General features: G+C 55.6%; 1 protein-coding gene across 1 annotated transcript in view; it reads left to right on the plus strand.

The window, feature by feature from the left end:
- The window catches only part of ABTB2 (ankyrin repeat and BTB domain containing 2), a 167,220-nt gene that overhangs the window by 130,899 nt on the left and 12,187 nt on the right, over positions 1–24,134 (plus strand). The window contains exons 4-8 of the mRNA XM_004436847.3: positions 17,825–17,977; positions 19,243–19,408; positions 22,272–22,361; positions 22,910–23,011; positions 23,971–24,067. Of these exons, the coding sequence (XP_004436904.1) occupies positions 17,825–17,977; positions 19,243–19,408; positions 22,272–22,361; positions 22,910–23,011; positions 23,971–24,067 (608 nt within the window). The remainder of the gene's footprint in view (positions 1–17,824; positions 17,978–19,242; positions 19,409–22,271; positions 22,362–22,909; positions 23,012–23,970; positions 24,068–24,134) is intronic.

The following is a 24,134-nucleotide window of genomic DNA, read 5'->3' on the forward strand; positions in this document are numbered from 1 at the left end:
GGAGGCCGGGAGCCATGCGGTGATGTGCCAAGGCCCCAGGGACTCTGCTAACAGCCACTACCCATGCTGTCTGTCGTTACGGGCGACTAAGGACACGCGTGCAGTAGAGTCCTGTACATCTGCCAGCGCGGCTGTTGTTACTGGTATCGCTATTAGATCATCACTGTCTTTCTTTCTCTGGGAGATGGACAGTGAATGCAGGACCGAGGCGGGTTGCTCTGGCCCTGACACAGAACAAGAAGGCAGTTTTGTGGGGCCCGGCCCAGTGGCATAGCAGCTAAGTGCGCACGCTCCGCTTCGGCGGCCCGGGATTCGCAGGTTCGGATCCCGGGTGTGGACCTATGCATTGCTCATCAAGCCACGCTGTGGCGGTGTCCCATATAAAGTAGAGGAAGATGGGCACGGATGTTAGCCCAGGGCCAATATTCCTGCCCCACCCCACCCCCCAAAAAAGAGAAGGGAGCAGGTGGAAGCCCCAGGTGTCTTCAAGGAAGCACCCAGCAAGGAGGTGGAACCAGAGTGCGAGCCCTAAGCCCCAGCTGCTTCTGATTTGTGGAGAAATTGTGGTTGCCTGAGCTGGCTGGGAGGACAAAGGGAAGGAAAACTTACGGGGGACGGGGCCTTGCTTTGGTAAGGTTCCCAAGGGTGCTGGACCCGCCTGGTCACCCAAGCAAAAGGAGTCTGGGAGGAGAGGACGGGGCGCCTTCCTTGGACCCACTGCCTGGGCTGGGCTGCTTGGCCCTCTGGCTGTGACCGTGGCTGTTGGCCACGGGGCAGGCCAGGGCACTGACACCTCTGTGGGCGCTGTGCTGGAACCCCTTGGACGTCTTTGTGGCTACCCCCGGCTCTCCTCCTGGAGGAGTCACAGCCCCAAGGCTCTGAAAAGCAGCATCAGGGTTCTGTAGGATCTCAGCAGCTCGTCTGTATGTGCTTGTGGTCGCTGAGCTCCAGTGGTAGCACACACACGTGTGTGTGTTTAGCTATATCCTTATTTAAAAACCACACTGCCTGTAGCACAAAGAAATTGGTAGCAAAGGCATTTTTCCATGATTCATTTCAAATGAGTATTAGACACATGAGAAACTGGAACCACGGTTAGGAAAAAAGAATCCAAACGTTTCGGGTTGGGCACTGCAAGGAGGGCACCCTAGAAATACCCAGGCCGGCAGGCGGCCCGCAGCTCTCCAGTGCCCGGGTCTTGGCTGCTGAAGCGCATCCTGCTGCGCCTGGACTCCCTGTGATGGGACCGGCCCCGGAGTCCGTGGAGGGCCGGCTGGCCATTCCTGGGGCCACTGAGCAGACTGTGTGTCCCCTGAAGGCACCGCCGCCCCGCCATCCTCACCCGAGCTCCGGGGAAGCCCTCTCCTCTGCACAGAGCAGCTGGAGTCTGCTGGGGCTCCGGGGTCACGCAGCTGTGCCCTTGTGAGTCTGGGGCCGGCTGTCTGTCTGCTGCCCAGCGCCCCCCCCCCCCTTTCATTCCCTGGAGTTCCTTCCTCTGCCCCACATCAGGGGCATGGGGGCCAGGTCCACAGGTTTCGGGTGTGACGGCGGGTGTGTGGCCCCAGAGGCCTTCTGGCAGGGGATTTGGTGGTCTGGGGATTTCTGGGTCTGTCTGTTACTACGTGACCTCTCCCACTGCCTCGCACACGTGGGCTAAGAGCTCAGTGTGGCCGCGTGGGTTTGGCCACATGGCACCATTGGTGGTGCTGCTCAAGTTTGTGCTCACAGATTTCTGCTTTGAAAGAATTGCCCTTCTTATTTCCAGTTAGGGGCTGTGTGACCACATCTGTGCCGATAAAGGGTGGGGACGTTCGTCCCTCTCGTGTGAACCTGCTGAACCACGGGCTGCCTCTGCACTGTTCTGGGGGGGCCTTGGCACCTCTCTGTAAGGGCCCTTCTCCCCAGCCTCCTGCTCCGGGGGTGGGAGGGGAGATGGTGGAGGAGGGACTTGTAGAAACAGCGGGAGCTCAGGGTGGCCAGCAGGGAAGCTTTGCAAGGGACATGGAGGCACTAGAACGACTTCCATCTGCTGCTACAGTCAGCCAGGCAGCCCAGGGGAGAGCACGGGCTTTGGAGCAGAGGCCCGGGCTCAGATCCGCCCCCCACGCCTCAGGCTCCTGGTCTGTAAAATGGGGCTGAGTGGTCTCGCTGGGGAGGACAAAGTGAGGTAGCACATACAAAAGTAGCCAGCTCTGCCTTTTAAAGGGCGTTTCTACCCGCTTCTGTTTCTCTTGTACCCAAATCAGCAAGGTGGGTGCCAGCATTACCTCCATTTTACAAGGGAGAGCGGGAGGCTGGGGGGCGCCTGGCTGCTAAGTAGCTGGGCAGGGATTCGAACCAGGTGTGTTTGACCTGGAAGCCCTTGCCCTGCACCATACCAGCACAGCTTTCGCAGCTGGCTGCTGAGACCTGGTCCTGACGCTCGAGGACAAGCGTCAGGGGCCACCTGACGCTGGGGCCACCTCCTCTGGGGCCCTTCCAGCCCCACCTTCCTTGCCACTCACGGGGAGCCCCACGGCTGGAGCCTCCCTGCAGCCTCCCAGGATGCCGTTCTTGCTGGCAGCTCTGCAGCACAGGCACCAGCGAGGCACAAAGCAGCATCTCAGACACAGGATTAGTCACAGCTGCTGCCCTGCAGGGCATGTCATCACCTGAGACCAAGCTCAGCAAGAGAAAGAACTTCCTGTCAGAGATCCAGGGTTACCCTGCGAGAGGGAGCAGTCTCCTTCCCCTGAGGTCTGGAGGAGAATGGACAGCCATCTAGCTAACTGTGGTCCTTGCTGGTCGAGCCTGGAGGCAGAGGGATGGGCAGCTGGAATAGCATCCTGGATGAAGGATACCTCCTGGGTCATCGTCCTCCAGGGAACGAGGAGTTTGGGAAGTGGGGAGAAAGGCCACGTGGACATGCGGAGTGGCAGGAGGTCCGCCAGCTCGCCCACAAATTGCCAGGAGAAAACATTATTGAGCAGAGTGCACGGAGGGAGACAGACACCGTGCGAGGGCGGAGGTGGACAGGAGGGGAGCCGATTCTCCACGTCAGAGTGTCGGGTGCTGGAGGGCCCGGCTCACCGGACAGCGTTCCCGAGCACACCGTCTGGCAGCAGCAGCAGAGCAGCAGACCTGAAAGGAGTATCTGGGGCTACTGGGTGTGACGGGGACCACTTGTCCATAAACCAGTCCATCTGCTGAAGCCTCGGGCTCTGGGCCCTTGCCTCCCTCTCCCCAGTCCTGCACAGTGCCCTTTGTGGAGGGAGGCACTCTCAGCAGGCTTGGGGCCTGCCGGTGTTCAGGACACCAAGCCAGGGGGAGCCCAGCCAGAGTCTGATTTGGGATGGAGCCTAGAAACATGTGGTGTCACGATTTCTTACAGCCGGAACTCGGTCTGAGGAGGGAGCTGCTATCCAAAGATGTGCATTTGAGATCTAACTTACTGCTGTCTGATTTTAGAACCCTCAACCTGTCACTGAGTGTCTGAAAGCTCAGGTTCTATAGACAACTGAAGTTTAGTCTGCAATCTCCATAAGGTGTGAAGGCTAACTGAGTTCACGGACATGATACTTTTAGAACTGTAGCTGGGACACAGGAAAGGCTAAGCATTAGTGACTCTGATCATTAACACGATTATTTGTGTTAGGCAGAGGGAATGTGGCACGTGGGAGAGTCAGCAAGGAGCAGGGTGACAGAGCCAGAGAATGGGGGAACGTGGTACAGAGCGAAGCTGCAGAGGGAGACAGACCTCGTGGGCTGAGATGAGGAGAGGGCTGAGCTGTGGCCTAGGAGGTCCAGGCCCGGCGGTCCTGCCCAGTGGTCCAGCCCCAGTGGTCCACCTGTGATTGGCTGGTTTTTATTGCTGTCTCCCCACGCTTGCCTTCTCAGGGCCTAAACCCCTGAGAGAGAGGGGAGCAGAAGGTTCCAGGAAGGCCCTCCCACACTGTGTGCCTTAATGCCGTGAGGAGATGCACTCCTGCCAAGATCCACCCCAGACGCCCCAGCCAGGAGCAGCTGGTGTGTGGTCCTGCACCACTGGGCGGTTTGGGAGGGACAAGCGCAGAGGTTGAAGTCCTTGACCAGGTGAGGTCCTGGTGGGAGATAGTGTGTGTCTGGCCCAGCTCTTGGCTGCCCTCTTCCATGTCATGCTGGCTGAGAAGTTTCCAGCAAGTCAATGAACACGACTTGGAAAAGCTGGAGTCGGCAAAGGTGTCAGCCTTTCCGAGTTCTGTCCACTCCCCTTGAAGGCCACACCGGTGCTTCAGATGCTGCCAAAGGGCAGGAGGAGGCCGTGAGCCCCTTGGGTCACCCTACAGGCGTTCTCTCTGCTCCCCTCTAGCAGTGCGACGTGTCAGCTCATCGTTCTAGGCCTCGGTGTCCTCCTTGGTAAATTAGTGAGGGTAATGAGATGGCTCCTAGCGTTCAATGAGAACATACAGTAAAGCACTTACTTGGTGCCTAGCATATAAAAAGTACTTATTGAACAGTGGCTGCCACCCCCTCCTCCTCCTCATTATAATGGTCATAAATGTGTTCAGATGACATGTTGACATCCAGAATAGACTGTCTTCATTGACGTGGTATAACATTTCTTAAAATGTGGTTCTCAAGTGGCATCTGGGTTAGTAATGTTACCACATACAATTACGGATGCTTCTACTAATGTGACCCCTACCACCACCACCACTAACAATAATAATAATGGTGCAACTGCTGCTGTGACTGCTCCTTACAATCACTACCACACTAGTTTTAGCTAGCATCACAGAGCACATGTGAAGTGACGGATGCCTTCTTAAGTCCTCTACCTATTAACTCGTATTTTTCCCTGGGCCTCTGTGGATCAGTGGGGAAGGGATATAAGAGGATTATAAAGAGTGGCTTATGTGATGGAGTCTCCAGCCTAATGAGGGAGGCAAAAACAAGACAGAAGGAAAAAAAGAGCAGAACCCACCAAACAGTGTAAGAGGATGCGTTGGGCCAAGCCTCGGGCCCCAGAGCCCGCCCAGGTTCAGTTCCAGCTCTGCCGTGTGCCAGTGAGCTCGGCCGTGTCATTTGGCCTCTGTGCCTCATTTTCTTCTTATTGTGTGAATAATAGTGTCGCCCGCCTAGGGGCGTTGTGGGGGTTAATTGAGTAATATACGTAAAGCACTTAGAATAGTGCTGCTGTGTGTGTCCGTCACCGTCATGGTCATCATCGTCTTCAAGGGGGTCTTTGAGAAGGCTGGAGTAGTTGGGGGGTGGCGTCAGGATGGGGATTTTAACTGGGTCGTAAGGGACAGCCACAGGAGAGTGGGACAGGTGGGTGGGTGGCACAGGCAGCAAAAGTCACAGAAGAACTTTAGTTGTTTCAAGTTCATATTTCGTGAGAGAAATGGGTCTACATTTTAAAAACACAGAATTAAGTGAGTTGGTTGGTTTGTTTTTAAGTCGTCACTGACTGTTCCTGTAGACAGATGCTTCTCGGTGGGGCTCCAGCAGAGAGGTGCAAACCCAGCCCCCCACCTCAGGCTTTGTGATCCAGCAAGTCTCCTGCCCTTCCAAGCCTCAGTTTCTTCCTGTGTAAAGTACAGATCCGGGCAGGGCCTACTTCCTGGGGGGGCTCCCCACCTCCTGGGGAAATGCCCCCACACAAGTGAGGTACACAGCGAGGAAAGGCACCTCTGTTCCACCCAGATGCAGAAAGGGGGCTGTCTCCCCTCAGAGGAGCACTTTGCATGAATAGACACACCCACAGGTGGGCGTGTGCTCAGTCTGAAGAAGTGGGCTCATTAATCTTTTGCTCAGCTTGCACAAGTGTTTTCTTATTAAATAATAGAGATGATGGCAGTGGTGGCTTTATGCTACTGACTTGTGGTTCCCTTAAATACCGTTTCAAGAAGATTTGCAATGTTAAGCTCTTTTCTCTCTTTTCCTCTCCCCATTTTTGTGCATTAAATTTCCATCTGTTTACCCAAAATGGAAGTAAAAGAAATAAGAATAGCTATTGGGTGAATTAAGTGCTTGCTTCCATGTATCCCCAAGACTGGCACAGCCAGTGACCTGTGCAGTGGCTTGTTATGGTCTGCGGTCCACACAGGGGGCTGTGCCTCCCGCCCCAGTCCTTCTCCATCACTTACCCTCTCTTTATTTTCTTCAGAGGCTTCCGCCATCTGAAATGACGTTGCTCATGTATTTGGTTACTTACTTGTCTGGCTCCCTCCTCACCCCTCTAAAATGTACAGACCATGGGTTGGCCTTGTGCCCACTGTGTCCACTCCACATGGAACAGTCCCTGGTGCATAGTAGGCAGTTAAATATTTTGTTCAGTTAATGAAATAGGCTGTAAAGCCTAGAGGTTGGTCTCTTTGGAGTCAGAAAGACCATCATACAGGGTCTCTGCTCTGCCATTTACTAGCTGTGTGACTTTGGGCAAGCTGTTTAATTTCTCAGGCCTCAATCTCCCCAGCTTTAAATGGAAAATGGCTTGATCTACTTCCAAAGGTTTCTGGGAGGCTCAAATGAGGTAACATATTCAAAAGACTTAGCACAGGCCGGCCCCGTGGCTTGGTGGTTAAGTGAGCGCGCTCCCATGCTGGTGGCCCGGGTTCGGATCCCGGGCGCGCACCGAGGCACCACTTCTCTGTCCATCCTGAGGCCGAGTCCCACATACAGCAACTAGAAGGATGTGCAGCTATGGCATACAACTATCTACTGGGGCGTTGGGGGGAAAAAATAAATAAAATAAAATCTTTAAAAAAAAAAGACTTAGCACAGAGCAAGCTGTTAACACACAGTAGCTGCTGCTATCAGTGTAATTACTGTTTTCATAAACCTACAGAAGGACTAGACTACCTAAATCGTGTTTAATGCGTTAAATAATCCAAAAACAAGGGTGAATGTAAAAATCACATCTGTTCAAAATGCATGTTCTCTCTCCCTCTCATGTACACCTCCTTCAGTCCCTGCCCTCACTTCCCCCTTAACTCAGCCCTGACAGAAGCCAGGGAGCCGGGTGAGTGACAGGGGAGATGAGGTGGACCACACGGCACAAAGCACTAACCGAGCGAGGGCTCTTTTGGACCGGGACGTTAACAAACTTTAGATTTATCACAACCCCCCACCCAAGGATTTCACAGAACTCTCACAACTGGGTTTCATCCACCCTTTGGTTCCCAGTCCAAGCAGTGAGCCAAGCAGCCTCTCAGGTTAATGATGTGCTGTGTCCCAGGCCCCTGCCTACTGGCCTGGCCACAGAGCCTACGTGTGGTGGGCTGCCGCTGCCGAATGGTGAGCTCAGGTGTGGTGTGATCTGATTTATTTTTATGTGGACCAGAAGCGTCTGGACAGAGCTTTACAGTTTATAAAGCACTTTAAATACACAGCTGTCTAGTAGATCTTCACAGTGGCTCTTGGAGGAAGCCGTTACCACTCCCATTTACCGATGAGCAGACTGAGACCTTGAGGGGGGAGAGGGTACCCAAGGTCACAGCTAGGAAGAGGCAGATCCGAGCTCAAGCAGGGAGATCTGATTATAGTAGTGCAGTGAATTCACTTTGTCCGGGGTGATATGTCCCTCCCGCCACCCTCGACAGACAGGGCGAGACCCTGGGGTCTCGTCTGCACCTCCTCTACCCAGTGTGACTTGGGCAGCTCGCTCTCGACTGCTGGGAGCCTCTTCCCTGACAGACTTGAGTTCGCTGGCCCTGGGTGGCCAGCCTGAGGGTGGGCATCTGTCCAGCATCCGAGAAGGAATGGGCCAGGGATTTGGGGCAGACAGAGGAAGTGGCAGTGCTAGATGACAAGGGTGGAGACAGGACAGGATCCTGGCCCAGCCGTTGAAGGTGCCCCCCGGCCTGCCTGTTGCATAGAATTCCTGTCCCATTGTTGGGCCCACCCGTCCTCACAGAAAGGGAGAAGTGCCAGGCCTGGGGCTTCATGCGTTTGGAGTGTTTTTCTAACACGGCAGCAACAATCCCCTTTGTCTGCAGTATTGCCGGGGCCCCAGGGAGCCCTCCGTGCTGGAAAGTCCCAGCTCTGAAGGGAATTGAGTTGGCTTTCTTAAAGAAGGCAACCTCCCGAGGCTGAGCTGTTGACTTTCCAGGCGCTGAGGATGGGGCACAGGTGACATCTGGAGTCCCGCTGGCCTGGTTTCTGGCCTGCTCCTACTTGCCTACCAGGCAGCTCTTCAGATTTCCCTCCTCCCGCAAGACCAACCTCCTCTGACAGCTGTCTGTGACTTGTCCCCACTTTGCTGCTTTAATACTTGAGGTTTGGGGGAAGAAGGCTCTTAATGGATCCGAGGCGCACTCTCTGAGGCTTCGAGGTGCAGCCCAGCCTCCCATTCCCGCCGACTGCAGGGCCTGATGAGGCTGTGGGTGGAGAAGCTGGAGTTGGGCAGAGTGGTGAAGTGGGCCCACTGAGGCGAGCCTTTTCTCCGCCGTGCCTGCCTTCCATCCTCTGCCAGCCAGTGTGCTCAGCATTGCATGCATGGCAGTCTGGTGTCTTGAAAGACCCAGACTTTGTTTTTTTTAGAGCCAGGTAGATCACCATGGGCTGGCTGTGTGACCTTGGGCATGTGTCCAAACCTCCTAAAGGCTTGGTCTCCACGTTGGTAAGATGCCGAGTCATAATTATACTTCCCTTGCAGGGTGGCTGTGTCAGAGGGTAATGTATACAAAATGGCCTCAGGCTTACTTTGCACATAGTAGGCCCTCAGCAAATCATAGCATTGTGGCTTTGCTGCTGAAGCCAGTGCCAGTGTCTTCCCTGAGGCTGCAGCTGGAAACTTCCTGCTAGAAGTTTCCGGAAACTCTACCTGACAATCTGAATGGGTTATCTTTCTGTCTTAGACTGGGTGGGGTGGGAACGTGGGTGCTGTGTGATTATACTCACCTGAATCGAAACAGGAATACCTACCCGGAGACCCCAAACAAAAGACCACATCCCCGTCCACTCTCTGGCAGGTGTCTGTGGGATGAATGGAGCGTAGGGTCCTCCCAACCTGCCTTGTTGGCGGAGGCTGACGGGTGGTGGCAGGTGCCCTCAGGAGGGGCGTGTGTTTCACAGGTTGGAGGCCCTCGCCTGTCTGGCTTCCGCTGGTGAAAGAGCTGTGGTCTCGTCAGCCACAGAGACGCCGGGCATGGTGAAGAAGGTGGGCCTCTCACATGGCAGCAGGAGCCCCACAGGTGAAGTGTGGCCCGTAGGCCGAGGGAGCCACACCCCAGCAGAGTGGAGGGCCCCCTTTCCAGCTGTGTGGGAAGCGGCGCTACCCCGGCTTGCTGGACTCGCTGCCGGGCCGCCATGCCGGCGAGCTTCGGCCCGAGAAACGTCCGGGAGCCCTGACCTTGCACACAAGAGCCCTCCGTGCTGCGTGAGGAGGGGCAGGGGGGTGGCAGGCTGCCCCACTGGAGTCTGTACCATCTGGCCCACGTTAGGTGCCGCCCTGGAGTCGGATGCCGGGTGGCCGCGTGCCCTCCCCGAGGCTCAGGGCCACGCTGACATCTGCAGAAGCACGTCTGCCGTTTCCCTCCCTGAGAAGGCTCCACTCCCACATCCGCGCTGCCTTAGCTCTCCCCAGGACACTGTTCCTGGGTGAACAATCTCCCATGAAGCGGTTAGCTCTTATCTAGGAAGTATTTCCTTTTTTCTGAAGAGAAAGGTTTGCCAACACTCAAGCCAACTGGAGCCTCCAAGGATGGGAGCCGAGGCCTGACTCGGAGCTCGGGAGCCCTGCAGAGTTGCGGAGTAGGGCTGGCCCTGGGAACAGGTTAGCTGCCGGAGGACTGTGCCTCCCGGAGTGCGGGACGTGCGGCGTTTATAAAGGCAGAGACTGGGTTTCTAAGGTGGGCTCCTGTGCTGAGTGCGGGGAGACGCCGGTGAGCAGCGCAGCCTCTGCCTGCAGAGCAATCGCGGCCTGAGGAGCAATAGACAGACCACGTACGCCAATAGAACGACCACAGATGGGGAGTGTGCCGTGCGGGCGCGTGCTGAAGGGAGAGTGGGTTCTTACTGCAGGGTGGGTGGGCAGGGCGGCCCCCGCTGCCTGAGGGACGGCCTGAGCCAGGAGAGGGCTTCACCAGGGCCAGCCCAGGGCACCAGGGGTTCCGGTGGCCCTGGGGCGGTTCCGGTTTACACCTGACGCCCTGGTGTGGTTGCTAATGACACTCCTTTTCCCTCTCAAAAGTGGTCCAGTTTGGGTGACAAATTGCATGCTTCCTGATCATCCTGAATGCTCATCACCCCTAAGATGGAGGAGATGAGGCAGAGTCCAGATAAAAGGCCAGCAACAGTGTGCTACACTCAGTGGCGGTGGAGTGTGCTGTTCAGGGCACTGGGGTCTGTGGCCTGGGCCCATGTCCCAGCTCTGCCGCTTCCTAGGTGCATGACGTGGGCCAAGTGACTTCACCTCTCCAGCCCTCAGTTTCCCCGTGTATAAAATGGTGGATAATAATCATACCTGCTTCATAAAGTAGACATGAGGATAATTGAGTCCATAAATGTAAAGGGCCAGGTCTTAGCAAATGCTCTATACATGTCTGTTGTTAGTGGTTTTCTGTTATCCCTAGATGCCTCGGGAGCCAGGCCAGGATGCCCCACTTGTCACACAAGTGACCTGCCGTCCCTGCTCACCTTTAGGCTCCCATGGGGCCTGAAGGGTAGTCCCTGGGAAGAGGCGAGGAGATTGGTCACAGCTAATCATGACTTGGTTGTACTCTAAATTGATGTGCACATGCGTATCTGGGCAAGTGGAGGTTTCTCTAGTGCCTCTAATCTGTACCAGGTGAGTTTTAATAAGAAAAACGTATTTGCCCGCAGAGCCCTGAGCCCCGCCTCTAACAGAAGCCTCCTGGCCCCCTGCGGAGGCACTGCTGTGGGTCAGCTCCAAGTTCTGAGGCAGCGGGCTGCCGGAGAAGAGAGGCCTGGGGTCCAAAGAGGGGCGCCTGCCCAGCTCTGACTCCAAGCTGGGCCAAAGCATTCTGGTTTACCAAGCAGTTCTAGAAAAATAATTAGTCCAAGATGTGAACTAGACTAGAATTGCTTTTCCTTTGGGCTACGAGTAGAATCTGACTTCAGTGGAACAACATTGGATTTATTCTCCGTGGAGGTTTTGGCCTGATGTTTGGCCACGGTGGCTCTCTGGGAGTCTCAGGGAACCCGTGGTGAGTGCCTAGAGCCGGCATGGCAGAGCCGACCTTGACCTTCCCAGGGAAGGCTCTGCTCGTGGAGCTGTCGTTTGATTGGGAAGAGCTTGGCATCTTCGCAGGCTCCTGACGGTGCCCCTTGCCAGCCCCAGCCCAGATTGCTCAGCGGGGAGGGGCATAGGAGCAGTGTGCCCCACAGGAAGACCTGTGGGAAGGGGGGATGCAGAGTGGAAATCACTCCATCCAACCCCAGTGCCTGGCATGGCTCCCACTGAAGGTGGGGCAAGGTCAGTGGAAGAATTTAGGGCTGAGGGTGGGAGACATTCCAGCTGCCCCCTCCCTCGATCCTCGTCTGTAGCTCTCTGGCTGGCCCCTGTGCAATTCCTTTCCTAGACTAAGGGTGCTCACGGGTGGTGGGCTTAGCCTGCAGGGTGATAGGGAGGTCTCATTAGGGAGCGAGCCTAAGACGTCACGGACCTCCCCAAAGGAGGCCTCTGGAGCCAGGCCTGTGCTCCAGAGCCTCCCGTGCTCCCTGCCAAGGGTGGGAGGTAAGCGACCGAGGCCCAGCTTTCCCAGGGCTGAGCTCTCAGGCTGGGTCTCAAGGCCCTGCCCAGCCAGTGGGCACACCCGGGGTGTGCGTGTGTGCTTGCACCCAGTTCCTCATGGGTGGGTGCTGAGGGGACATACCTGCTGGCCCCGGACTCGCAGGGGCTCAAGGCCTTCTCGTGCCTGCGGCTCAGGTCACACGCACAGCCTCCAGTCACAGAGCAGTGCCCCATCTGCCAACCTGACTCCTCCCTGAAGCCCCTGGCCACCTCAAGGAGGAACAGAGCCTGCTTTGAGCTGGAAATTGGAGGGGGTTCCTGTTGCACATTGTTAAGACACCGCTTATAGGCCTGCAATCCTAATAAATCATATGTTTGCTGAGCGGGCAGGGTTTATTTTTTTTTTCCAGGCTGCAGGGACCTCTTAAAACCAAGTCCTTAAGAAGTTGATTCTCTTTCATTTTTTTAATGGGGAAAAATGGCTTTTGCAGGCCTGGTCCTGTTGAAAGGCCTTCTGAGACCGCTGGCTTGATGGACTCAGGCTCATCTATGTGATTAATTTAAAGAGAGAACAAGAGAAGACGAGTCCTGCCCCGTAGGTCTGGTCTCCCTGTTGCTGCTGAGCTGGCTCTGTGACCTTGGGCCTCCCTGGGGCTCTCCTTCCTCCTCGAGCGAATGAGAGGAGTTGTCCGGGGTTCCTGCCCTCCTCACGTGAAGACCCGTTTACATGGTGTGTTTCCTGCACTCCCCGCCAAGACGACAACGTTCTCTTATGCACACAAAGACAAATGCTACCGGGCGATGGCCCTTTGAAGTGGCTTCGTTTGTCAGCAGCGGCCTGACCGGGTGCGTTTGCCTGTGTGTGGTGCCTTGTAGGTCAGGCCACCAGCAGCACTTGAGGTGTGCAGAGGGGCAGGTCCCTGCAGTAGTTCCATGCCCACCCCCTTCGCCTCCTTTTGTGTTCATGCCCATGGCCTGAACATAGGCTATGGGTCTATGTTCCTGGTCGTCGTCCCTTCCCCTTTGCGAGGTCCTTGACTGCCCAGGCCAAGAGCCTGCACGGCCAGGAACAGTTTCCAGATCACACTGGACATAGTGGCTGCGTTTGCTTCTCTCTTTACGAGCTGGGATGGAGCAGGTGCTGGGCAGTTTGCTGGCAAGCCTCTGCAAGCTTTATGTGTTTATACTTGCTGGAGGGCTGGGGGAGTGGGGAGAGGATTGGCTGGCCTTGAAGAAGGCTGGAGCCAAGGCATTTTATAGGACCAGATTCCCACAACCTTTTTTGCTATTATAAGTATTTTCTCTATCAACAGATACTAAAGGGCCGGCCCGGTGGCACAGTAGTTAAGTTCATGCTCTCTGCTTCAAAGGCCCGGGGTTCCCGGGTTTGGATCCCGGGCGTGGACCTACACACCACTCATTAAGCCATGCTGTGGTGGCGTCCCACATACAAAATAGAGGAAGATTGGCACAGATGTTAGCTCAGGGCCAATCTTCCTCACCAAAAAAAAAAAAAAAAACCCAGATGCTAATATGATAATAATAGTTAACCTTTATCGAGAACTTACCATGTACCAAACGCTGTGCTGAGCACTTTATATACATACTTCTGTCATATGAGGTGGCCTATTATTTATACCCATTTTGCTGATGGGGCGACTGAGGCTGAAGGGGTGAGGTTGCTTGTGCAGGATCCCAGTTTGATTCATTGGGATACACTGAATGTCAACCTGGGAGTCTCCCGTCAGAGCACTTGCTCTTTACCACTGCACAGTAGATACAGCTGTTGTCAAGTAGAGTCTGAAATGACAGCAAAAGGGGTTCTCACGAAGGAAAATGTCTAGAAACCACTGACTTAACTCCTTTTGAATAGAAAAACAGGCCCAGAGAGGGTAATGATCTGCCCAAGATTGCAGATCAGTTGCTTCCAGGAAGCTAGAACTTTCTCCAAGTGAGGATGTGGTATAGGATCCTCAGATCCCTGGGCCGGAAGTGTGCATGGAAACCATATGCCCCTCTAGAATCAGCCAGACCATGTGCCACCAGGGCCAGATCCCCAGCCCCACGCCCACTGCCGCCTGCCGGTCCAGGAGCAGCCTCGTCTTCAGGATCTGCTGCGTTCGTCTAAGGCAGTGGTGCTCAAAGTGTGGTCTGGGGACCCCTGGGGTCCTGGAGGCTTTCTGGGAGTCTGCAGGTCAAAATTATTTTCCTAATAATAAAGTGTCATTTGCCTTCTCGCTCTCGTGTACTCCCCAGTGTCTGGGGGAGTTCTCCAGAGGCCGTGTGACCTGTGATGAGGGTGTCACGGTGATGGGCTGTGAGCTTGTGCGTGCAGATGCTGTAACACTTGCTGTCTTAATTTCTGATACAGTAAACAGTGATAGAATAACACACATAGACAAAAGCTCTCCAGGGGCCTCATTAATTTGTAAGGGTGCAAAGGTCATCCTGAGACCCAAACGCTCGAGAACCCCTGTTCTGAGGTACCAGCCCCAGTAAAGGGGAAGCTCGGCAGCAGAAGGGCTGAACGAAGAGGATTCCTTCAGCCCTGGCCCACCCTCCCTGCCTCTGGCCCTGTGGACCCCTGCACTCGGGCACTGAAAGGCTTGTGGCCGAGCTCAGCCTGGGGGAAAGGTAGGAAGGGGGAAACAGCCTTTTTCTTTGAGAGGGGGCAAAGCACAGAGGCCCTGGGGACGGCGGTCCGTCTCAGCCTTGCTCCTCTGCAGCCCTTTCACCCTGGAGTGAGGACGCAGCCATGGCTGGTGCAGATGGGAGTTTTTACAGGGAGTTTCCAGAATGTCCAGAAATGCAGGCCAGCTTCTCAGCATGCCCAGTGGGATAGCTGAAGTTACCAGAAAGGAAATAGTGGCCTGGAATACACAGGCCAAGGGAGGATGTTACTGAGAAAGTCTGTGAATTGCTTGCCATTTTACCTTCCCATGGGCCACAGGCCAGGGAGGTGGGCAGGCCAAGGAGAAGGGCCTGAAGAAGTCAGTTTAGGAGCTGGCATGGCCTTGTTTGTGGACAGGTGGGCACCACCAGAGGCAGAGGGACAATCTTAACCCTAAAGGATTTCTGCATGTTGAAAATATTAGTCGGTGCTCAGTTCAGGAAACAGAACCCACCCTAGGTGCCTTAAGCAGGAAGGGATTTACTGCGGGGGATTAGGTGCCAGCAGAATCATTGGAAGGGCTCAAGGAGCAGGTTCAAGGCTGAGCCTCCAGGAATGACTCCAAAGACAATACAGAACTCTTCCATCAGGGGGCTGTTCCCTCGGAGACAGCCCCCTCGGGAGCTGCAGTTCAGGATTGAAGCTGGAATCCAGAAGTCTTCACTGTTACTTTCAGTCGCACTACCACTGCCTCTGAGGCTCCCAGGAAGGCAGAAAATGGACACTGGAATGCCCTGCAGGAAAAAAAAAAGACCTCATGTTTCATTAGCTTGCTAGCAGAAACAGACAAAGGGACACGAAGGTGGTCTCCGCCTCACGTCCATGTACCAGATCTCATGCAACTGCCTCTTAATGGTGAAACCTAAGCTGTGTCCAGAACCCCAGCTGCAAAGGAGTCTGGGAAATGTAGTTTCCAACTAACTTGCTCCATGTCTCCGCCTAAGACAGTAATGTGGAGGCCAAAGTAGCCAATGGTAACCAGCGTCTGCCCACCGAGGTTATCAGTGCTGCCTTTTTTCATAGGTTGTAAGAGGCACGAAGCAGAAGAATGAATCCAGGCACCATCTGATTACACTTCATGGTTTCCTGAGTTCCCTCTGGGATTTCCCCTAGTGCAGCGGGGAGGTGCCGCTTAGAGCTTTAGTGGCCACACTTGGCACTTGGTCTTGGCTGTGGGCCACCGTAGGGAAGAATGGCTGGCAAATCCACCAACTATCTTTTTGTTTACACTTCAGTCTGCAATGCTGGTGGTTTCGATAAAAGCCTTCCCCTTGGATCAGAAAGACTGGTAACTAGAAGTATATGTCTGAGCCTGCTTTCTAGCATTTTAAGAATTGTAAAATTCAAAAATATTTGGGGGGAATTCAAACGGGCATTTATAATCAAGAAACATCTTTTTTTTTGTGAGGAAGATCAGCCCTGAGCTAACATCCGTGCTAATCCTCCTTTTTGTGCTGAGGAAGACTGGCTCTGAGCTAACATCTATTGCCAATCCTCCTTTTTTTTTCCCCAAAGCCCCAGTAGATAGTTGTATGTCATAGTTGCACATCCTTCTAGTTGCCATATGTGGGACGCGGCCTCAGCATGGCCGGAGAAGTGGTGCGTCGGTGTGCGCCCGGGATCTGAACCCCGGGCCACCAGTAGTGGAGCGCGCACACTTAACCGCTAAGCCACAGGGCCGGCTCCAAGAAACATCTTTTACTTATTTATTTATTTTGTGAGGAGATCAGCCCTGAGCTAACATCTGCCAATCCTCCTCTTTTTTTTTTTTTACTGAGGAAGACTGGCCCTGGGCTAACATCCGTGCCCATCTTCCTCCACTTTGTATGGGATGCCGCCACAGCATGGCTTACCAAGTGGTGCGTCGGTGCGCGCCCAGGATCTGAACTGGTGAACCCCAGGCCGCTGCAGCAGAGCGTGCGCACTTAACTGCTTGCGCCACCAGGCCAGCCCCAAGAAACATCTTTTAAACAGAGGGGTAATTTACAAATGAATTGTTGGTCCTTCCTAGATTCTACAAGTTCGCCCCCTCGAGTCCTAACTTCCCACCCTAATGAGTCAGCGCTGTGCCCTTGAAAATTATACACAGTTTTTTTCCAGGCAGAAACATGACTAGTCCAGAACTGAAAACGTGGATGCCTTATGCTAAGTTCTTGGATGCATTATACTCAGCCGTACCTGTAGTCACTCAGCAAATGTTTGTTGAGGACCTGTTGTGTCCAGGCCCATGCGGGGCCTGATGCGGAGAGTGCAGAGATGAGGAAGGCATCGTTCCTGTCCTGAGGAGGAATAGGCTAGTCAGGAAGATGAGACACGTTCATTGCTGGAAGAGAGAGTTCTAACGGATCTTGGAGCAGGAAGAGATTATTTTCTTTGGAGAGAGGGGATCTGGAAAGGTTTCTGGAAAGAGATGGCATTGGAACTGAAGGATAAAGGGGATTTGGACGGGCCGAAGCGAGAGCTGGCTCATTGTCGTGAGGAGGTAGGCCAGGCAGGGTGGGCAGTGGTGAGATCTGTTGTCTGTGAAGTGGTCTCCCCAGGAGGTGTTCACCACGGGGGACTTGCCGGAACTGGTGGAGGACAGGAGGGGCGCTTCCCTCAGTGGTGAGCAGACCCCACCTCCCCTGCTAAAGCAAAGATCTGCGGGGTGGGGATGGACCCTGGGTGGCTGTGCCGCTGTGTGGCTGAAGACCAGGGAGCACTAGTCACTTTCCTTGTGAGTGGCGCCCCCTGGTGACAATTAGAATACCGTGTGAAAGGTGCCCCCTGGAGTTTGCCGCTCAGAGGCCTTGCTGAACGGCCTCGCCCTGCTTCCATCTAATGCCCCAGCCGTGGCCATGGATTCTTAGAGTTAAGTCCCCGGGACCGTTCCTCCTCGTAGGATTTGGAGCACCAAGCTGGGGCAACCCTGCCTGCCACGGAAGGTGACATAAGGCCCACCATCTGCCCAGGTGCTGGTTGAGGAAGGAATGACTGCCAGCCACGCACGTAGAGTGTGACGTGCGTCGTCTCCTTTAGCCTCATGACAGTCCTGAGGAGTAGGTGTTACCTGTCTCACAGGTGAAGAAAACAGGCTCGGGGGTGTCTGTGGTGAGGCAGGGACAGCTGCTAATGACAATGCTGGGTTTGGAGCCTGGGTAGTCCTTCCCTTCTGCAAAGAGGGAGACCTAGAGACCCCATCTGAATTCTTTGGAGGCGGCAAGAGTCCCCAGTTCCACACACTGGAAAACCGCTTCTTTCATTGGGCACTTAAGGCTTGCAGCTTCTCCTCATGGCCCATGACAGGACTTCCTTCTGACCCACGACAGAGTTTCTGTGGAGTAGGACAAATTGGGGTCTCTGTGAGGAGAAGGATCAGGTCCCCTGCTCCCCTCAGGCCTGAAGGTTATGGGGTGCGCAGCCTCTGGCCGTTCTCTGAGAGTGCATGTTGAAGGGGGGGCCCCTTCCGCCCCTCCAGGAGCCCGCACCCGGCCTGACCCCTCTCTGCTGCCTCGCAGGCCCTTCATGCTGCTGCCGCCACTGATGGAGTGGATGCGCGTGGCCCTCACCTACGCGGAACACCGCCGCAGCCTCACCGTGGACAGTGGTGACGTCCGGCAGGCAGCCCGGCTGCTGCTGCCCGGCCTGGACTGTGAGCCCCGGCAGCTCAAGTATGGAACCGGGGGGAACTGGGGGGAGTGAGGCGGGAGGGCCCCGGCTTCTGTGCCCAGCCCCTGCAAACCTTCTCCTGCCGGGGGCTGGGGGAGGGCAGCACATTCCAGCCGCTCTAAGGGCCTGCTCTGCACATGCCACGCCTGTGAGAACCAATCGTTCTGGACCTTGGCTGCTTTGTAGATGCATCTTCGGCAGCCACTGAGCACAGAGCAGACATTTAGATTTGGGCAGGAGAGCTCTCACAGTCTCTCCTGTTGGAGTGTTGGGGGGCTAAGCGACAGAAGGGGCCCTCTTTCCTGTCTTCCCATAATTGCACCACTTTCCTGGGTACCCCTAAGTGCAGGCGCTGTGCTGAGCCCTTCTTTTTGACATGCATTATCTTGGTCCTCGTGACAACTTTAGAGAAGAAAGGGCTGTCATGCTCACATTAGACAGAGCTGAAGATCGGGGAGGAACACTAACTTGCCCGCAGATACTCAGCTAGCAAAGTGGCCACACCCAGGTTTGAACCCAGGTCCACGTGACCCTAAGCCTGGGCTCTTAATTTCCTTCCCCACATGGCTGCCTTGTCTTGGACTGGTCTCCTAAAGTTGTTCCAAAGGTTACCTCTGGCCATCCTTGGCCTGTGAGAGCCTTACATCCTTTTTTTTTTTTGGCACTCTGCCAGTTATGGCCACCTCTGTCTCCATGGCAAATGGAACCTCATTCTAAGACATGAACTTTCTACGCTTTGGCCCAACCAAGACTCCAGGCTGAAGCCGCCTTCTGGAAGCCTGTGGCGTGCCTCTGTAGACACAGGTTTTAGCTGTGCCTCTCCGTGATCACAGTTGGATTCTGGGCCACTGTCCACTGTCTCTTCTGGGCCTCACCAGGAAGCCTTGGGGGAGAGGATGTGGAGCTGGGAGCTGGAGCTTGGCCACAGTGTTGTTCTGGAAACTGAGTGTGGCCTTCTCCATGCAAAAACGATACAACCAAGCGCTGTGGCCCAGGCCCTAGCCGGAGCCTCTTCCTCCTCAGGGCTGACCCCCAATAGGTTACTTTAGCTGGGACTTGTTTCCTGAAAATTGACAGCTCTCAGGAGCTCAGAGAGCTTCTTTAACGTGTTTGTAGAACAGCGGAAGCATGTGCTCTTTATGTCACTGAGCATGATGAGGCCACACGTCAGCTTCGCACAGCTATGTCACGTCTCACTGAGAAGCTGTGTCCCAGCAGAAGGAGTCCACACACAGCATGCTAACACAGCCCGGTCTCTTCCGTGCAGGCCCGAATGCTGCTTCAGTTCCTTCCGGAGGCTGGATGCCCGAGCAGCCACTGAAAAATTCACCCAGGACCTGGGCTTCCGCATGCTCAGCTGCGGCAGGACGGACCTCATCAACCAGGCAATCGAAGCCCTGGGCCCGGATGGGGTTAACACCGTGGACGACCAAGTAGGTCCTGAGAGCTCCACTAGCCGGGCTTAGGGACCAGAATCAGGGATTTGTGATTGCCAGAGTTGGTGGCAGGGTCCTTTCTGTCCCAAACGAGAAGAGAGCTGCTCAGCTCTGTGCTGCTAAGAGGTGGGCACCTCCTGAGTCGTGCCCTGCCTGTTCCAGGCGGGATGTCAGCTTGAAGACTTCCCAGGACCCCGTGGAAAACCTTTGTGACGGGGACTTGCTTCACCTCACTGGAAGGCTGGGGACTGTCCCAGGTGGTGCAGGGCTGGGAAAAGTCCAGAGGAGCCAGCCTGATCGCAAGCTGTGGATGACAATCACTAAGACTTGTAGCAGAGCCTCATGCGTGCCTGCGACATGCCAGGCCCGCAGAGACCCCTGCCTTCACAGTCACCCTTCTTGCAGGGAGGCAGATACTGAGAAACATAAACACGTAAAATATAGAAAAAGTGCTAAAGAGTAAAAGGAAGCCAGGAAAGGGAATGTTGGAGGTGATTTACAGTTTTAGGTGGAATTTAACTTGAGTTTTTTGTTTGCTTTGTTGTTTTTGCTGTGAACAGCTAACATTTACGTCACGCTTAGGATGTTCCAGGCTTCGTTCCAAGCGCTGTGCACAGATTAACCCGTTTAATCCTGACAGCAGCCCTGTGATGTAGGTACTGGTATTATCCCCATTTTATTGATGAGGAAACTGAGGTCAGAGAAGTTGATTTACCTGAGGCCACACAACTAGCAAGGAGCAGAGCTGGCATTAGAAGAGTCCAGGCATCTGCCTCCAGGCTCTTAACCCCTGCAGTGTCCTGTTTGTTTACTGGACAATGTTTTGTGAGCACCTGCAGCGTAGGCAATGGCACTGTGGTCTGCAAGCCCCCGCAGAGGCCTGGGCAAGATAGAGGACACCTGAGGGGTTAGGTGGCGCTCTTGGATGAGGTGACAGCACCGTGTAGAGCTTGATGAAGCGCCTGGCAACCATGAGGCCAAAGTGGTCTTCGACAGGTCAGGCAGGGGCGGCCAGGGAACGCTTCCTCCTGGAGGGGTCCGAGCCAAGCCTGAGGGAGGGAGGATGGGATGAAGCAGAGGGGAGTGGGCAAGGGGATGATGGGGAGCAAAGTGTGGAAGTGGGACAGTTGGGGTGCGTGCTGGGACGGGGGACCATGAGGCTGAGGGGGCGCATGCTGGGACGGGGGCCCGCGAGGCTGAGGGGGGCTGCAGCAGGGCAGCGAGGAGGTGACAGGCTGGGTGACAGCTCTCCCAGGGGAGCCTCTGTCAGCGCAGGTCCAGGGCTTTCCGGGAGCCTTCCCCCGGGTGAGGACTCTGCCCCCTCGGAGCACAGGAGGTAGGCCTATGACCTTCGCTGCAGATAGACCTGGGTTTTAGTCCTCTACGTCATAGCCATGCAACCTGAGACAAGCTGCTCTGCCTCCCTGAGCCTCAGTCTCCCCAGCTGCAGCACGGGGGATGGTAGCCCCTGCCCAGAGGTCGTTGTGAGACTCTGCCACTGGCACACAGTAAGTGCTCACTAAATGCGTGTTCTGGTTTTTCTGGTCCATGTGATGGTGACGATGATTATCCCTGAAATCTGTTAATCAGCCTCCAGTACGTACCTGGAGTGGGGATGGGGCAGCAGGAAACAGTGAGCTCTCCTCCCAAGGCTCGCAGCCCGGTTTAAACTCCGAGTTGCGTACCGCTGTGTGGAGGGAACGGTGGTGAGGCGTGTGCAGAGGCCGTAGACAGCCACACGTTCACTCCGTGGCAGCCGGCTTTTCTCTGCATGCCCAGTCCTGGCTGTTCCCTCAGCGCTGCATTCGCAGAACCATGTGTGGGTCAGCTGTTCTCTGGCTCTTGATTAATCTCAGGCCATTTCTTCATCTCTGGGCACTAGGCAAGGATTTATGAGGTAGGGAGACCGTGTCTACACACAAGCGACCCAGTAAATAACATCATGAGGCTCCCAGCACACTCGCCGGGATCCACCCGTGCAGTGACACTTTGTGCTGCTGCCTGTGCTGTTCCTGGCCGAGGAGAAGGAGTCCTGGCCAGGAGGCAGTCCTGTTAACTGCTCCCTGATCGCAGGGAGGGCCTGGCCCGGCTTTTGGAGAAGCTCTGACTGCTCGGTAGCACGAGATGGTCGAGTCCAGTACTCCCCCCCGGGAGCCGCTGCAGAGGCCAGCTTCCCGGCTCGGGTCACCTGGCCTCCCGTCGGCGTGCTTCCTGCTCCCTGTGGCCTTGGGCGAGTTAACCGCCCTCTGCTCCTCATCTGTAAAATGGGGATGATAACAGCACTCCCTCATGGGGGTCCTAGGTGATTAAATGAGAGAGTGCTAAAAATCGCTTCCCAGGGCGATCCACACGCACAAGGCCTGGGGCGGGTTGGGGTGGCGGTGTGACATTGCAGCAGAGGTGGTAGCAGAGATGATTAGCTCTTCACCAAGGTGAGCTTCCTCTGTGCTGAGCACTGTATCCGTAGTAACTCACACTCAACAATAATCCTGTGAGGGAGATACTGTTACTGCCATTGTAAAGATGGAGAAACCGAGGCACGGAGAGGTGCACTGACTTGTGCAAGTTCACAGCTCCCCACGCGGAGGTGTTCTTTGCACGGAGTTTGGCTCTGGGGCCTGTGCTCCTCACCTCATGTCCTGTGGCTCATGGAAATGTCTCTGCTCACCCTTCAGGTGTTGTCCGTCCAGGGGGCCTAGGAGGGTGGGCTGGAGGGGCACAAGGCACAGGATTGCTGAGGGTGAGCAGCTGGGTCGAGCAGGCCGGAGATCGGATCTGTGGTTCTGGGGCAGAGGCCCACGGGGTACGTGTCATCGTGTGCTGTGTCCAGACAGTTCAGCATCTGCTCTGGCTCATACAGGGTATGACGCCGCTGATGTATGCCTGTGCAGCAGGGGACGAGGCGATGGTCCAGATGCTGATCGATGCCGGGGCAAACCTGGACGTCCAGGTGAGTGGGCTGCACTGGCCCCAACCCAGCACGACCACACCCCAGGGTTTCCGTTTCCTGCTGCGGCCAGTGTTTGGACAACTAGGTAGATGTGTCTCAGAGGACTGGAAATAGGAGATGCATGGAGAGCAGTTAGCAAAGAGGATTTTTCCTCAAGACTTGGGCTTCCTGTGTGAGAGGGAGTGAGTTGAGGGGGGACCTGGGTGAAGAGAATGGCCATGATTCTGTTACTGGACACCTTTCCCCTTTACCAACCTGACTCCAGCCATCCCTGGGTCCCCAACACTTCTAGCTCTGGCTCCTCTGAGGCATAAAGTGTTCCCTTGTCTGCCATCTCTCTGCCTAGGGCAGACATTGCTAATTGAACATCCTTTGAGCCTTGTCCACATGGTGCTCCAGGCAGACGTTACTAATCAAATATAGAAAGTGCTTGAGTTGACTCCTGGTCATGGTCCCTGTATGGTACCTCCTGAGCCCAGGTGCCTGTGTCGCCTGCCCAGGAATGTCCCCCACCAAAGAAACCACTGGTCATTTGTGGTATTCTCCAGGTTCCAAGCAGCTCTCCTAGACACCCCTCTGTTCACCCTGATAGCCGGCACTGGACGCCGCTCACGTTCGCTGTGCTGCATGGGCACATCTCTGTGGTCCAGGTGAGCCTGGCCCGTGCACAGTGGGCCCTCGGATTGCCAGGTGGGCTGGGGCCTCACGCCTGGTCTCCTGGCCGGGTGCCCTAGACCACGTGCAGGCTCAGGAGGGTTTGGTCTCCAGAAACCTGGGCGGGAAGGAAAGTGGCTCCCTCCGGAGCAGCCAGTAAGGAAAGAGCTGAAAGTTGCCCGTTGGAGTGGTAGAGACACCACACCTGCCCCAAGGCAGAGCCGAGCCGGCTCAGTGGACCTGCTCCATGTCTGCTAACCCTGCCCCCTCTGTGCCCTGGCAAGGCTGCCCTGCCAGAAGGGGTAGAGGCCACCTGGTTCCTGGTCAGCGAGGCTCTGCCCCAGCAGCACTTCCCAGCCTGGGGTGCTCATTGAACCTCTCGTGAGAACCCTGAACCCGCTAGTCATTGACCCCTGTGAAGGGCTGAGCATCAGTCCATTTAATCCCCAACAATGCCGCAAGGCAGGCCACGTCCCGTTTCCCAGGAGAGGAAGACTGAGGCTCGGAGGGTGAGGTCCCTGCCCCAGGTCACTCACGGTCAGCGGCCAGCACGGCCCTCAGCTCTTTCTGACCCTGACACTTATGCCTTCCCTACTATGTCTGCTGCCTCCCAGAGCCTCAGTTTCCCCCAGTAGATGGGGGACGATAGTTTCTGTTCTGCTCATCTGCATGTGGTCACTGCACCCAGTTCACGGGAAAGCATTTGAAGAGAGAAACAGCTCAGAGGTGCCCCCAGCTTAGGGCTTGGTCTGAGACCAGAGGAATGGAGGTGAAGACTCTAGGCACTTGGAGCCCTGCGGGTAACCTGGAGTCCTCAAGCACTGGCTCCTTGGCTGCCGGGTGAGCAGGTCTTGGTCACCTGCCTGGAGGGAACTAAGCTGTCCCCAAAGCCTCCCCCTGCTCACGTCCCAGACCCTCCCCGCCACACTGACATGTCCCCCCCGTGCCCTGGCAGTTGCTGCTGGACGCCGGTGCCCACGTGGAGGGCTCAGCCGTGAATGGCGGCGAAGACAGCTATGCGGAGACACCCCTGCAGCTGGCCTCTGCGGCGGGTAGGTCCCCCGCTGCCCACCCGGCAAGGCCCCAACTGCCCGAGGGGTCTCCCTGCCCCTCCCCGCA

Source organism: Ceratotherium simum, chromosome 34 (assembly GCF_057802395.1).
Source record: "Ceratotherium simum simum isolate JZ-2026a chromosome 34, ASM5780239v1, whole genome shotgun sequence".
NCBI classification, from domain to species: domain Eukaryota; kingdom Metazoa; phylum Chordata; class Mammalia; order Perissodactyla; family Rhinocerotidae; genus Ceratotherium; species Ceratotherium simum.